This window comes from Dipteris shenzhenensis, chromosome 10, assembly GCF_047967505.1.
Source record: "Dipteris shenzhenensis isolate YYH24624 ecotype China chromosome 10, Dip_SZ_1.0, whole genome shotgun sequence".
Lineage (NCBI taxonomy): Eukaryota > Viridiplantae > Streptophyta > Polypodiopsida > Gleicheniales > Dipteridaceae > Dipteris > Dipteris shenzhenensis.
In genome coordinates, this window is record NC_141605.1 from 53,931,541 (window position 1) to 53,947,030 (window position 15,490).

At 47.1% G+C, this 15,490-nt stretch overlaps 1 protein-coding gene across 1 annotated transcript in view; it reads right to left on the reverse strand.

Annotated features, from left to right (window-relative positions):
* The window catches only part of LOC147897980 (thylakoidal processing peptidase 1, chloroplastic-like), a 33,922-nt gene extending 18,892 nt beyond the window's left edge, over positions 1-15,030 (reverse strand). The window contains exons 1-3 of the mRNA XM_087380353.1: positions 13,958-15,030; positions 5,170-5,238; positions 5,004-5,072 (exon numbers count right to left, since the gene is read on the reverse strand). Of these exons, the coding sequence (XP_087236479.1) occupies positions 5,004-5,072; positions 5,170-5,238; positions 13,958-14,782 (963 nt within the window). The 5' untranslated portion in view covers positions 14,783-15,030. The remainder of the gene's footprint in view (positions 1-5,003; positions 5,073-5,169; positions 5,239-13,957) is intronic.
* Between the last annotated feature and the right edge of the window lie 460 nt (positions 15,031-15,490).

Here is a 15,490-nt window from a genome sequence, read left to right on the forward strand (position 1 = left end):
TGCAATAAGCTGAGTAAAGATGGCATTGAACTCACTCAAGTGTGAGGTCATAGCTGTACCTTCCTTCATGCGAAGGTCGGCAAGCTTCTTCAACCAATAAACCTTACTGGCTGAACTCTTTTGGGCATACAACTCTTCTAGCCTCTACCATAGGCCATAAGAGGTCTTTTTTGCCTGAACATTGAACACAAGAGAATCAGTGAGAGTAAGCATGATAGCCGCCCTTGCGGACAAATCAAGCTCCTCCCACTCATCATCTGCCATCCCAGATGGCTTGACACCCTTCAACCTTATGGGCTTAGAAATCTTCTTTAGCAGAAGTACATTCAAACACTGTTCTGCCCATAATGCATAATTGTGTGCCCCTTCCAATTTCTTTATGTTCAGTATTGAGGATTCACTTCCCCCTGATGCCATATCAGACAAGGAAAGTGCCTGACTCCTTGTAAGTCAAAAAATGACTAAATAAAATTCTGATTTCTCAGAAAACCTGCTCTATCAAGAGCCAGGAGCACTCACAATAGTGCTGTTTATTTTTATTTTTTTTAAACTGTCAAAAAACTTGCAGCAAAACAGAAAATTTTCCCTCCAGTCACTGTACCTTCTGACACACTGTACCATGCTCAAATAGGCATAAAACAGTAACTACAGAATGCTGCAGCTGTTCCACAAGTGCTTTACAAGTGCATCATCATCTGACGAAACACAAAACACTGATGTCCTGATCACTTCTCCCACCTCAGATGAGGTATTGCACTGATTAAACATGCATCAATTACCTGGCATACACTATACTGACCACTGAAAAAATGTTCCAAACACCTCAGCCTGTCACAAACCTGCAACAAAGCACGGGACAAATCCCAACAAATCACCCTTATGTCAAGGGGATAAAAGACATCTGAAGTCTCTACACAGTGACCAAAGTGCTCTCAAGCACAATCTGGGCAAAAGCCCCTTGATCAATACCTGTACCAAGTGATAAACACCCTCAACAATGAGGTAGCATACAAAATTCAGCGCTCTCCTGGCACTTTCACCTGACAATGTAATGCATAAACTGCCTATGTGCACAGTAGCAACACAGATCCCAACGTACAAACACCGAAAAGAAGATCTTTTGAGCACTGTCAACGATGGACAGTTAGGGACCGAGTAAACTCGATGCGCCCGGGCCAAGCATGGCTCAACTGAGATTTTCTAAGTGTCGTACACAAAATGTGACCTGCAAAGAAATGTCACTAATACACTGTGGAAAACGAGACCAATGTGGGCACCCTGGCTCCACACTGCCCCAAGGCATACACTGCATTCACTGTCAGGCAAAAGCCCTATGAAATTGTCACCCGAAAACTAAGATTTGCACTCAGCAAAAGCATAAAAGCCCTCTGCAAAATCAAGGCATATGATCTCCCGTCAAAAACTGTGCAAACAACCACACACTGGCGCCCCGGTCACCTCCTAGCAAGAGGGACAATGAGAGTACTTGTTGTACCTTTAAAAAAACACAGTTTTCCTCGGGAAATGTATAAACAGCCTTGTTGTACTTTGTACCTGCGCGTACTTGCATGTACCACGCAAAAGAGCAGAGTCCTCTTCACTCTTTTCCTTCTTCCCCCAAAAAAAATTTCTGTGCCTGCTGTACCTGCAAGTACCTGCTGTGCCTGCACAGAGTACCTGCTGTACCCTGTACTTGCGAGGGCACGGATCCCCAAAAAAAATGTCGAAATTCTCAAAAAAAAAGCACTCGAACCTTGGCTGAGGGTACAGCCGGTACGGCTGTACCTGTACGTGCACGCCCGCTGATGGAGGTCGGCTGCCTGTGTGCAGCCAGCTGCTGCTGGTCTTACGACCCGGCAGCTAACAGCTGCACGGCCGGCTGCCTGTCGCGGCTGGTCGCGGTCGCGACCAGCTGCCTGTGTAGCCTGGCTGCGCGCGGCCGATGCTGCGCGCTGCGCGCGCTGGCTGCTTGTAGGCTGCAGCCGCCGGTTGCTGGTAGCAGCTAGCAGCAGCTAGCTGCTGCTGCAGCTATGGCTGCTCGCGCACCTGCTGCGCGCGGCTGCTGCTGCTTTGAGCAGCGATTGCGAGCTGAAAGAGCTCGCCCTGCTTGCTGCTGCCGCCCTGAAGCACACCGCGTGCTGCCTGCTGACAGAGGGCACGAGGCCCGAGGGGAGAGGGAGGGGTAGACCGGAGTGAGAGAGGGAGGAGGTAGGCTCTGATACCACTTGTGTGGGAAAGAGGGGGGTGGAACGTTAGGAGACAGTTGACACTAGGGAGTGTGGGTGTGTAAGAATGTGTTGAGCCACACCACAAACTCAAAGGTTTTATTAGGATTAGGTATTCACCCTATGACTGTCTTAAGACAGTCATAGCGGTCGTAACATTTAAAGGGTGGCAATGTGCCTTTACCCCAACACTAGCTATAGTCTAAGTCCTTTTAGTTGGGTCTCAAGTTTGGAAGGTGTTAATAAGATTTACTTCAACACCTTGGGCTTGTATCTCATTAAGAACCTGGATAAGAGGGGGGCGTGTCTTGTCCCCTTTATCATGTGTTCATCTTTTCTCAAGCAATATTATATATGTCCCTTTTCATCCTGCAAATCTAAGAGAAAGCAATATTACACAATCTCATACAAAACAATCTTTCCCTTCCCCTTTAGAGAGCACTGAGAGGTTTCAGTGCTGTACCCTATGCGTGCTGTACCCTATGCAGCTCATCCTAGCATTAACAAGACCCCTTTCTTATTACAACATGGTTTGCAATGCCCAAGATTCTAGAAGTTGCGGCACTTTTCTTATATGGAATGAAATATGTCATTACTACATGATTTACCTAAGCATATCATTATCTTAAGCTTGCCAATCAATTTTAGGCATCACTGTTTCAGTCCTTAGGAACAACTCTGCCCTTTGCGTCCGCTTACCATCCCAAAAGCGATGGCTAAGTTTGAATCAAGTCCTCAAGCCATGCTGCAACTTTATATTCAAGGATAGTTATCGTCCTAGGAAAAGTATCTACGATTGATTGAGTTTGCCTACAACAACTCTTTCCCTTGTACTATCAATATGACTTTCTCCAAGCAGCCTACGGTCATACTACTCCTTCGGTAACTACCAACTTTGTGGTTCAACACCAAGTGGCCCTTGCTGATCAAGTAGTCCAACAAATGTACCATATTCTTTTACAAGTTCGGGATCAAGAGCAAGAATGGGTACCAAGAAATCCAAGATCAAGTAGTCCAAGAAATGCAAGATATTCTTTTATAAGCTCATATGCTCCTCTTTGTAGGGCCCTCATCACAACAAGACTAAGAAGTCTGTTTTTCCAAGTGATTGCCACAATACTCTAGACCATCCTGGGTTCTCAGAAAAATTTCACAATTAAGTTACAAGTTGGCTTTGCCTCCATCTTGGGGGGAAATCCACCCTTCTTTTCACATATTATAGCTGAAATTATTTATTCCAGGTGATGAAGCCATCTTCTCCAGATTCCTATGTCCCAGAAATCGAAGATGATTAAGTGCTACTTCTCCCAAGAAAGATACTTGACTCATCATCAACAAGAAGCCTCTCACCGCCTCATCCACTCAAGAGATCTTGATGACTGCAACCCTATTTGGCAGACACACAAGAACTGCAGCAACACCCATTGCTTGTTCAAGAGGATTTTCAGCAGCATTCGATCTAACGATTTTTACACTAAACTCCACTTTCCTCCTCGCCCTTTGTTTGAGTGGGAGAGATGTCACTATTTGTGCCTTATATTCCTTTCGTACCTTTGATTAAGGATGGATTTGTGGAGAGACATTTGTATGCCCTTTCGACGGGACACGCCCCATGAGGCATAACCCTTCACAAGAGACATATACCTCTATGGAAAAGAAACTTTTATATTTAAAGACATGTATACCCTTTCCCAACGGATACACACATACAAGTACATAACTCTTGGTGTGCATGACCTTTCAGTTGTACCTCTTCACTCTCCATATTAAGAGAGGCCAGTCATGAATATAATTACTTTCCGTAAATCGTGGTCACTCTGTTGTTCACTTACTCCCACTTCTCAAACTCTTTCATTATTAGTTAATGATCACAAATTAGAGTCCTTAGCTAGGACTCCTTACATTTAAGCTCTGACTCCTCGAAGGTTGTGTGTTCCTTTCACTTGTGACTAGTTTTATTAACAACAGTGAGCTGCTCCAGAAAGGATCAACAATGATGTGAAGATTCGTTGAGGCATGGGTGAGCAAAACAAGATGTCAACATTTATCTACATGTTTTAAGATATGAAGAGCCTCAGATGTGTTTGCAAGAATGGCCCAATCATTTGAAAGGTAGACAAGCTGTATACACCCAAAACTCCTGCTGCTGCAGCTGCCGTTTAGAATATCCCATGATTAAAGATCATAAGGTGAGATATGTCAACACCTTGCTCCTGCATACCACGTGGCAATTCTATACAGTTGTCCATGAGGTGAGCTCCAACACTGCAAGGTCCTTCTCTTGTGTGCTGCCCACGTGGCAGACTATGTGCTGCCAATGAGGCAGCCCCATGTCAATGTTTTTTTCTCTGAGTATGCTGCCCACATGGCAGCCTATGTGCCGTTCATGTGGCAGCCACATCATCTCCAAGTCTACCTCCCCCATGCTCTCCTCATATGGGGGATTACAGATGGGGAGGTGACTTTTCCACAAAAAACTCCTGAGATTTAGTGAAGGACAATATCAAAGCGGAATGTCTCATTTGACAGGGGTGCATGCACATTAATGCATAAGCAGAATGCAACAAGAAGCAGGATTAGGGTCATTAGATTCACTGCAGCCATCTCTGCAAAAATTTCATAATGATACATTTGTAATATAACTTTCCCTTTTAAATCGCCCACATTGTTAGACATGGTCTGTTCCAATCCAACCTCTAACACTCCTCATTATCTTCAATCCAAGCATCACATAAAAGAAGGCTCCGAAACCAGCAACAGATGAAAAAATAGCATTACCTCTACTGAATCTCCCTCCTTTGCAACCACCCTTTTGATGAAAACAGCCCCTGGGTTGTAACCTAACTCCTGCGACCAAGAACAAGAGCAAGGTAGTCAATTTACATCCAGATTTGGCATCATCAACTTCCACAGATACCCTGAAACTATAAAATTAAAAGCATACCTGCAGGGCTGGTGGAACCTTGAAAATGACGATATCATTGATTTCTGGCTTCTTGAAGTAGTACGAAACCTGGGGGGGAAAAACAATCTTATCAATTTCAAGACATAGTCTTCATCATTGCTAGATTCAAAACTCAACTACTATACTAAGCAATAGTTAGTGTGATTGGTGAGACTTTAAAAAAGCACACATCACATCAAAAATCCTATGATCTAAAGTAAAGAAATTGTCCAATCAGCCAAGCATTGTGATCCTCATGTAGGTTGTTTGAAGGTCCTCTCAGTTCCCAAACTAATACCTTTAGGTACACAACCTTATTATAGATGTCTAATATTAAATCTTCCCCACTCAATGGTTGTATACATATCCTACTTCTCTGAGAGACTAGCCAAGAGAAAAACTCGACAACAAGCACTGATCCAGTCATTCCACCACCTCAAATTGCCGTGAAAAAGACAAGTTATCTATTCCTTGAAGTAATAAATCTTTCTCATTCTAGAATGGAGAGATTTTTCATTAAAAAATAATTTCTTCCTACTAAAAATATAATAGCTTTAATTCACTCACATTGTGGGCCTAGCTACTGTGACATATGATCTCACACATGCGCACATACCCACACCCACAACAGATCGTTGCTCATAACAATCTGCACCCACCATGCAACATGGCAGTTTAATGAAAGTGCTATCTTATAAAAAGGAGTGTCCATGTAGCATCCTTTTTGCAGAGGTATCAGAGCTCTTGAGATGCTAGCAGGTTGCATCTGTTGATCACAAGTCCAAGTATTGATCATTGCTAGAGACCAGGTAGGCAGTTCCCACAGTTCCATCCTATGTCAGTAACAAAAGCAAAACATGAACTTGCAACAATTTCTCCATTACCAACATACATCTTAAAGTTGCCAACCAAGATACCTGTAATAGAAATCATATTGATTTCGAAAACTGAAAACTGTTGTTATAAATCCCATTATCATCTACACAGCAGCCATCAGCCCTAGAAGTTGGATCTTTTAGCAATAAAATGTAATAGGCTTAGGGGTTACCTCACCTGTGAGGCCCCATAAAAGGAGGACATGGGGGAGGAAGACCAGCAGCATGGGAGGGCAAAGAGAGGAAGCCAGGTGGGCAGAAGAGAGGGCTGCCACGGGGACAAATCTGTGAAACCGACCCCGGGCACAGGATCACAGAACTAGGACCTCTGGTAGGCAGTCAGCAATGCAATCTGGCAAAGGTGAAAAAAAGAAATCTCTCCATGCTCTTGAAATTGCTGCACGAGAAGACTTGATGTGAGGGAGGATGTAAAATGCAGGGTTGGATTAAGATTCGCAAGCCTCCTGGTACAAGTCGCAGGAGTCCTGGAGCCCTCAAGGAAGGCTCGAAAACCCTAATCGCAGCAGTTAGACAACTCTCTGATGGCTGGAACAGACTTCGCAGCAAACCCTCTCCTTCTAGCAGCTCGCACATGTGAAAGGACGGAAGTTATAAAGCTCAACTAGTGGCCACTGTTGGATCATAAATGCAACGTTGAAGTTGAGGAAGGTGAGAAAGCTTTATGTGTACCTAAGTACTCTAAAACGCTAAAAGCTGAGGAGTGCCCAAAATTGTCTCGCAGGTAATGTGGACCATTCACAAACACTTCAAAGGAGAGCTTGCATACAAAGTGGCCCTACCAGAAGGTTGTAGAGACATCCAAATTTCATATTTGTCGGTTGAAAAAACTACTACTTGAAAGTGATAGTTTAATAGGAGAAGAGAGTCTTCTAGACTTTATTACCCAGAGAAAGAAAGAAAAGAAAGAAAGAAAGAAATTTTATTAGAGTCTTCGAAAGACCGATGGGTCTATGAGACTGAAAGAAAACCTGATACAAATCACAGTAAGGATCGAGCTACTGAAATGAGCATCATCACCCATGCTGAATCCTAAGTCTGATCATACATAATCAAACCAAATACATCTGGATGTAACAATGAAAAGAAAAGGACTGGAGTGGAGCGGAATCCTCCGTATGTCATGTCACCCTAGTTGGTGCATAGCCGGTGATGGGACGCTGGTGCCCGTCAAGGGGTGCTGTACGTCTTGGTCTCTTGGACGAGGCTCGACGCAAGACTAGAGCCACCATGACTCCCGTGGGACGTATCCCGAGTCTAAACAATGATGGGAGGTCTCCCACAGTGATCTGTGTCCCCTCGATGTCTCGTGTGTCGTGCTGCGATCGTCGGGTCAGGGTCTCTGTCATGTCTGCAGCTAGAGACTGGACAATCAATGTCACTCGATGGGAAGAACTTTGTGATCCTGCTCTGAGAGGTGTCTGATGATGTGGCCAAGCCCCGTCGCCTAAGTACGTACTCTCTGTGTCGGACCCCCTCGTGAATGAAGGCCACGAGGCATCTCTGATCTGGGTAGGCGAGGAATCTGGAAAGGAGCCCGGAGCTGTCTTTAAAGAGGCAGTGGTAGCGACCTCGGATCTCGTAGTACACTGGGCACCTGAAAATAAAATGCTCCTCCGACTCGACCTCTCGACAGTCACACAATATGCATAAGCGATGCTCCCTAGGAATCGCCTCTGCTCTGCCGCTCTCTATGCGGAGGCGGTGTGATGATACTCGAAATTGTCCGATGGAGATCCGTAGTGAGTGAGGCATATGAAGCTCAGTGTACCCCGGTGGTGTGATGAATCCCTCCTCTGAAATACGAAGACAGTAATCTCTGTAGAAACTTAGCTTCACTGGAAGCTCCCTCGGCTCCAACCAGGTCCTAAAGGTGTGTAGCTACAGAAGATCCTCACGAATGACTTGGTTGGTGTGTGGCCCGATCGAGATGGTGGGTGGGAGTACCAGAGAGGCATCTAAACTGTACTGAAAAGGAGGTATCCTATCGATGTGGAGCCCTAGTCTCACAAACCATCTGTAAGTCCGTGCATACCAGCATCGCTCGTCTCCCTCTGCTGCTAACCTCATGGAGGAATCGAGAGCCAACCATGGCAACCTCTGTCTCCCTGATGTGCAGTCCCCATATGATCTAACCCAATGTAGATATATAATGGTCTGAAAGGCTGCATCTAGCTGGAGTGGAGAAGCACCAAACTCGGCTTGAATGATGTGATGTGGTACAGACGGTTTCCCCTGAATCATCCGTGAGAGCATGAGGATCTGCAGGCGCTCCACCCGTGTCCACTCTATCTCTGACATGTCAGGCCCCCAACAAGGGCTGCCATACATACCGGCTGGTCGGACCAAGGAGCCAAAGAGAAGAGCCTTGGTCCGAGGGTCCTAGAAGGGGGAGTGGAAGCATTGTCTCTCTAGCCGAGCTAGTGAGGCGTATCCCCTGCTCAGTCTGGCCTGCATCGCTGGTCTCATCGTGAAGATTGGGCCGGAGAAGATGACCCCCAAGTAAGTGTATGAGGATACGATCTCAACTGGTGACCCATCGAAAGTAAAAGTAAACTGCTTCCATTGCATGTTTGCTCGAGAGGTGTTAAAGATCATGACCTTGATCTTGCAAAGGTTGACCTCCAAATCAATCCTGATGATGATCCCGGCAAGTGAGCAACCGGTCCCTCCAAACGCCCCCATGAAAGTCTCAAGCTCATCGATGTAGAGGCCAAATAGGGTCGGTGATAAGGGACAACCCTATTTGACTCCTATGGTACTCAAGATCTCATCTGTCCAACCTGCGCCTGTCCGAACTCGACCTCAGACTCTCTCATGTAGTGCCATGACTGCCCAGATGATCTCCTAATCAAATCCCAGTGTCTGTAGGCGTGTGATGAGACGAGCTCGAGGTATTGTGTCAAAGGCTTTGTGGAAATCCACAAAGCAATATACCCTCTCCTTCCGTGATCTGGCCTCCTCAATGACACTCCTGAGTGTGAGTATGTGATCCATAGTCCCATGGTCTCGCCTGAAACCGGCCTTACCCTCTGCTCTGAGCCCTCTCATCTCTGCAAACAGGCTGACCGACGCATCCAATACAGCAGCATAGATCTTGGACATCACATGTCCAATCATGATAGTCCTATAGTTACTCGGGTCCATGGGATCCCCTGCCTTGTGGATGGGGGTGATGGTGTTGAGTGTCCAGGTGCGGGGGAAGCCAAGGCAAACAGCGTCATTGAATAGCTTTGCTAGGATCGGGGCTAACGTGTCGATCCCATATGCGATAAACTCAGTGCATAGCCCCTCGTGATCCTTAGCTCGGCCATTGTGCAGTTTCAATGTCGCGTCCTTGGCTCCCCCTCTGGTGAACAACGAGCAAGTGGTGGGGCAACGTGTGTGTATGAGATCTGGAGTGGGCTGGTGTGGGACATCATAAAGATGGTGTGCATACGTGTGCCAGACTCTCGTGTCGGTGAGGGGTGATGGAGACCTACGCTCAAGGAATCTCCACCAAAAATCCTTAGAGTTGTTGCTGTACAAGATGTGCAGCAACTGCTCCTCATTTCGACGAAGAAATGCCTGCTTCTTCCGACGTACGAGACGTCGGTACTTGCGTATTGTGTCTGGTGTGTTCGGGAGGTGGCATTTGGTTTCAAGTCAGAGTTGTCGGCGATAAGCCTTGCACTCCGCATCGTACCAATTGTTGCAGGGTACGTAACCAAGAGGTGGTGGTCTAGTGGACCGTGTGGTGTGGGGAAAGATTTGGAGGGCAGCCTCGTGGAGTGTGCGACTAATCAGGGCAGCATGGTCCTCTATGAGTGGTATGTGATTGATGTACGTTAGGAGTCTGTTTAGCCGTCCAGAGTAGGCCGGTGAGAGGCTATGATCAAAGTGTATGTCGTGGTAGGTGTCGTGCTTCCTATATGGTGTGTGTGGTGTGGCTAAGTGTGGGGTGGCGATAGTGAAGAATAGGTATGTGTGATCAGCTCCTGGAGGGAGTGATACTACAGTGAAGTTGCTGATACATGAAGTGAAGGTAGGGGATCCCATGATGTAATCTACTACACTAGTGCCCCCCCCGTGTGGGAAGCAAGTAAAGCCACCTGAGGAGGGCCATAGGTCAAACCCGTTGTAGATGATGAGATCATGCATCCTGCCCAGATCAAGGAGCGCGTGTCCATATGGTGTAACAGGGCCGTGTCGGTCCGATGAGGTCCTGGTCATACCTGCTCCATCTAGGTCCATGTCTGGTAGCATGATAGAGTCGTCTCGAAAGTCCAGAAGTGGTGCCTGGTGCGTGCTCGTCCTGGCGTTGAAGTCCCCAACAAGGAGAACTTCCCCACGGGCTGAAATGTTTGGGATATCCTGATGTAAGGGTGCATATGGCAATGTCTCACCCTCCTCTCATGCCACTCTGGCGAAGTGGGATGTGTCTGGCGGGAAGTAGCATATTGCTATGAAAAGCTCACGGGTGTCTGTGCGTCGGATCCGGATCCACATGAATCAGGAGTGTGCGTCCTTCCTCTCAATGGAGATGGCTCTAGCGAGGAAAGACTTGTACAATACTGCGACCCTACCTGATCCTCGAACTCCTCCTGTATCCCTCGTCTCATCCCTGAAGGCTGACTCCCATGTGTAGCCACTTACTATCGGTAGTGGACGCTCAGGGCTCTGGTGTGTCTCCGTGTAAAAGACTATGTCTCGTCCTATATAAGACTCCGAGAAGTTCCTTGGGTCTGACCATAAGGTACCATTACATTTCCAAATGGTGCAATCTAGGGTCTCGGAAACCTGAGTCTCATAGGCCCCGTCCCCCTAGGAGATACGGGTGGGAGCCTGACGGGTGCCGATCAACAACCTGGACCACGGCCCATTTTTCCTCCTTGCAGGCAACATCCCGCTGCTGCAGAAGAACTCGTCGCTCCTCAATCTGTAGTGGTGTCAAATCCTCGTCCATGGACAGGGTGGGATGATCTCGTAGAGCGGCTCGGCGTCGGAGTGTCGCTAGTCGAGCATGTGAATCTTTGAAGCGAATGACTAGGGGCTGCTCTCGGTTGGGATCTCTCCCAACACGCCATGCTCCCTCTATGCCATGGTCAGGGACCCCCATGGTAGTGGTCACAAAGGTGATCGCCTCCTCCATGGGCGTCGTAGTGGTGTTGGTGCTGTCTCGCGTGATCCCTCGTATCCGGATGTTGAGGGCCTTCAAGGCCCTCTATTACTGCTCCTGTATGGCGGCTGAAACGGTTGCCTTTGCGGGCTCCCGTTTCGCCACATCCACCCATCTAGTCGTCTCTACTATAGCCGACTGTATCGTGGCTATCTGTGCCTCCATCTCTATGACTGGGGTCCCTCCAGGCACTGCTCTGAGGGTCCCGAGCTCCTCTCGAAGCTGTGTGATGTCGTGCCTGAGTCCCTGGATAAGGGTGCCTTGCTCGTGTATAATGCGGGCCTGCTCCTGGGAGTAATGTGTCAGCTCTGCCTGACAGGCCCGGATGCTATGTATCTCAGCCAATAGGGAGTCCCAACCATCTGGTGGGGGCCTAAGATGTCCTGGTCCAGGTGGGAACTGGATCTCGAGAGGGGTTGGAATGAAGGTGGGCTGCTGACGTTGTACTGAGGGTGGGGACAGCATGATCTGGGCGGGGGAGTGGTATGTAGGAGTAGCGAGGCCGGATGAGGTGACGAAGGGTGGTTGACTGAGAGGTAGAGGTGATACGAGGGGAAAGTACTGTGGAGCCGTGGCCGGTGGGGCCAATGGTGAGGCTACTGGAGAGGAGACCTGTGATGATGATGCAAGAGAGGGGGAGGAGAGAGGTGGCGTAGATGATGAGGCGGATGATGGTGGTGAAATAGTGGTGGTAACCATAGAGGTCGAGGATGTGGTGAGTGGCATGGACTTTGGGTCCTTTGGGTGAGAGAATTCTTGTTGTCAAAAAAGAACATATAGAAGATACACTAATTCAAGATATCTAGTTAAGTGCAAAGATGATTCAAAAAAGAATGCTACATGGAAACCTACAAGCAAACTCAAAAGGCGATTTGCCTAATAATATTGCCAAGGATGTCAACTCTATATGCTGATGAGTAGCTATGGCCTTGAAGGGTTGTCTTATGTTGGGAAATAAGAGGTTAGACAATGGTCGCTAGTAGTAATGAGCTTTAAGTAGCCCAAGGGCTAGTTATCACTAGTTAGGACGGTTAGTAGTCCTATGGGTGCCTGTCTCGTAATACACTAACACTAGGTTAGTAGTCCTATGGGTGCCTGTCTCGTAAGTAGGAAGTGGCTGCTTGGCTTGGGGGGGGTGGCAGAGTAGAGCATTAAATGTCTCCTCTCAAGGGCATCGATGCCTATAATGGTTGCAAGGAGAGCATGCCTCACACAATAGTCTGTCCGATTGAGAGTGCGTCCTGTGTTGAGAAATATGGAAATTTTATGTCCTATATAGCAGCGTCCATGCCATGTGGGTAGATCCTTAGGGCACCATGCTCCCTTTGAGGTCCACTTCACCTGCCCAGGCTGCCATACAGCTGTAACAACAGGTGGTGGGAAGGCCTTCAGGTCCTCACGTAATGAATGCTGTACATCAAGCTTCAAGCTTTCCCTTCACTCCTTGGAAACGACACCTGGAAAAAAGCTCTCAAACTCACCATTGGAGCTACTTTTGCAAATAAGACCAAGACAGGTCAGCCTACGACGAGGTGGAGCACAGCAATGCAGCGTGGTGTATGTTCTATTAATACAATCTTAAGACCGTAAGACTGACATTTCTAACCCAAAAAAAGCTCACATCAATTTCCACGCTACAACTGGTTGTGAAGGCGAATATTTAATCTCTATCTCCCATACATTTGACATGAAGTATGATACCAGTGACCACTTAAATTCAAAATCGAGGCCCTTTTTTAGCCCGAGTAGAGGTATACATACATGTACGTTGGTCAAACTGTGGTATAAACAAGACGTGTGGATATTCAAATTTTGGGTTTTCCTTCCATTACCTCAATTAGATATTGTTATATATATTCCCCCCTACCTATTCAAGCGTCCATGCACAAATTCTAGATCTGTATACAGGATTTTTGGTGGCCAATGAACGTACGTGATACTAGCATTTTCTATTAGGTACACGTCGTATTTAGAAAGATAGTCCGTCACTAAAATTAAACACTTTCTACACAATATCATCAAATCCACAAACTTCAACGAGAACTACACAAGCCTCAAGGTCAGCTTTGTATGTCCACCAATGTAGCAGATCTAGTTGGCTCTAGGACACGACCAAACAAACGCTGCAGTTCGTCACTCCATCACGTATAGCAAGAGCTAGCTAGTAAGGGCATCCCAATGACATCATCATGCGCCCAATGGTGGGTGCAGAAGATTATTGAACATATGCTCTTTCAAATGTACGCCTATTCAAATATCCAGCAATCCAAATTTTAAAGGTCTTCACGTATAAATACTGTAGCTATGTACCGCTTGTTTTTCACCAAATCAGTAAGACATCGAGAGCTTCAGCTAAGTGGTCATATCGGTATACATAAATCTTTGAAATGGAAGTAAGCATTCAGATAAAAGCGGACTGTATGTTAAAACCGATTTCCAGTAGAGAAAAAAACCGTGGAATAAAGATAACGCTTATGTGCATTGCTAACCTACGGCTAGCATTAACCAAAGAAAGGCACAAAGGACTCGAGGAACCCAACTCTGTAAAACGAGAAGGACCAAACTATGACACATGTATTGTTACGGCGTATTAGAGACAATAGATACCAAACGTCTATCATGACACATGTCGAATATAAAAGGCTTGAACGATCCTAAAACTCTCGCAAATACACACCAAAAGATGACTGCTTTGCTAACTCAAATCGTTATATAACCTGAATTTGTAAGAGCTCACCTTTTCTGCGATGATCCTATCCCCGACTTCAAGGGTAGGATACATAGACGCAGATGGAATACTCCTCAGTTCTGCTATAAACCATTTGAACATCATCGATACCATAAAGGTCGTAACCATGGTTTTACTTTCGTTGACAGGAAAATTGATCCAGTTTCGAAGACTTAATCTATCCCAAGGGGATCGAAAAGCCCCTGGTGCAGTGTCTTCTCTGGTGCCGTCGGATACCACGGCGGGGCCTTTGGGATAATTTAAATCGTGCCCAGTCACCTCTTGTGTTGAGAGAGGACTAATAGCTGTGGACGTTGCAAAACTTTTGTAGCCACCCGTAGATGAAAGAGTTTGAAAGAACTCATGGCAAGGTAACCATCTGAATGCGTGAAAGGGGTGCAACTGAGAGCAATTTGGCATAGCAGCAGAGAATGAGAGCCTAGACGAGCTGTGGTAACCGTGGCTCAAGAAAGTTGGATGTGAAGACGTAGACTGCAACAGAATTCTTCTTCCAAAACTGCCCAAGTCGTGCTGCTCTTTCTTGGAAGGTATGCCGCCATTCGATCTTAGGAATACCTGGGATCCCGAGATGCAAAATTCGTTGATGTTGCTTTTGGAAGCTAAAAGTTTGGCTTGAGAGTCTGCAGAAGATCGATCTCTCCATGCCTGAAGAAATTCCTCCTTGCAACCAGCAGCAGGAGACGAGAATTGAGGGGAACCTTCAACCTCGCGCAGGGGGGGGGTGCCGACGACAATCGGGGGCCTGCAACGGCGAAGCACGGACTCGGCAAGCAGGGAGGGACGGAAAGCAGCGGAAGCGATATAGGTAGCCATAAACCAAAATTTGCGAAGCCAGGAGAAGAAGCGATGCAGGGCGAAGATTGGAGGGGGATCTGTTACTGAGACATGGCGAAGATGAAACGGAAGAGGAGAGGGAGGCCAAAGAGGAATTGGGAGGGGAGGAAGAAGATGGGAAGGTGGGGGGGAAGATCAAGCAGGAACAGGAAGGGAAATTGGCCAAGCTGAGGCCAGGAGCTCTCTCTCTCTCAGAAAAAAACACACAGAGAGAGAGTGAGGAAGAAAAAGAAGCCCTCTTTGACTCTACTTCCTACTTCATACTTTTTGCTTATTATCATTCCACCTCCAAATGTTTGCAAATATCGTTTACCCCTTTCTACTCGTTTAAGGCGTGGTTTTTTTGGGTTCGGGAGGTACACTCGGAGGACCTTCCCCCGGGAGGAAACCGGGAAAAGCTCTCACGTGTCCCTTCCTAGCTGCCATCGAGGTGAGTTGGGAGGGTCTCGCGGAGCGCCGTGGTGGTTTCTGAGTGGTAGAGCGTGGTGTGTCGGTGGCAGCGTTCAAGTGTGCTAGTGGCAACGGTCCAACGTGGCGGTCGAGGTGATCCAACGTGGTGATCGAGGTGATCCAATGCGGTACACATGTCGATCAAGTCTACCGGTTGGTGTGTGATTTCATTAAGCACCTTCTCACATAGTCCTTTGGCACGTGAGAGGTGGTTATGTGGCGATCATGCATTCGTTG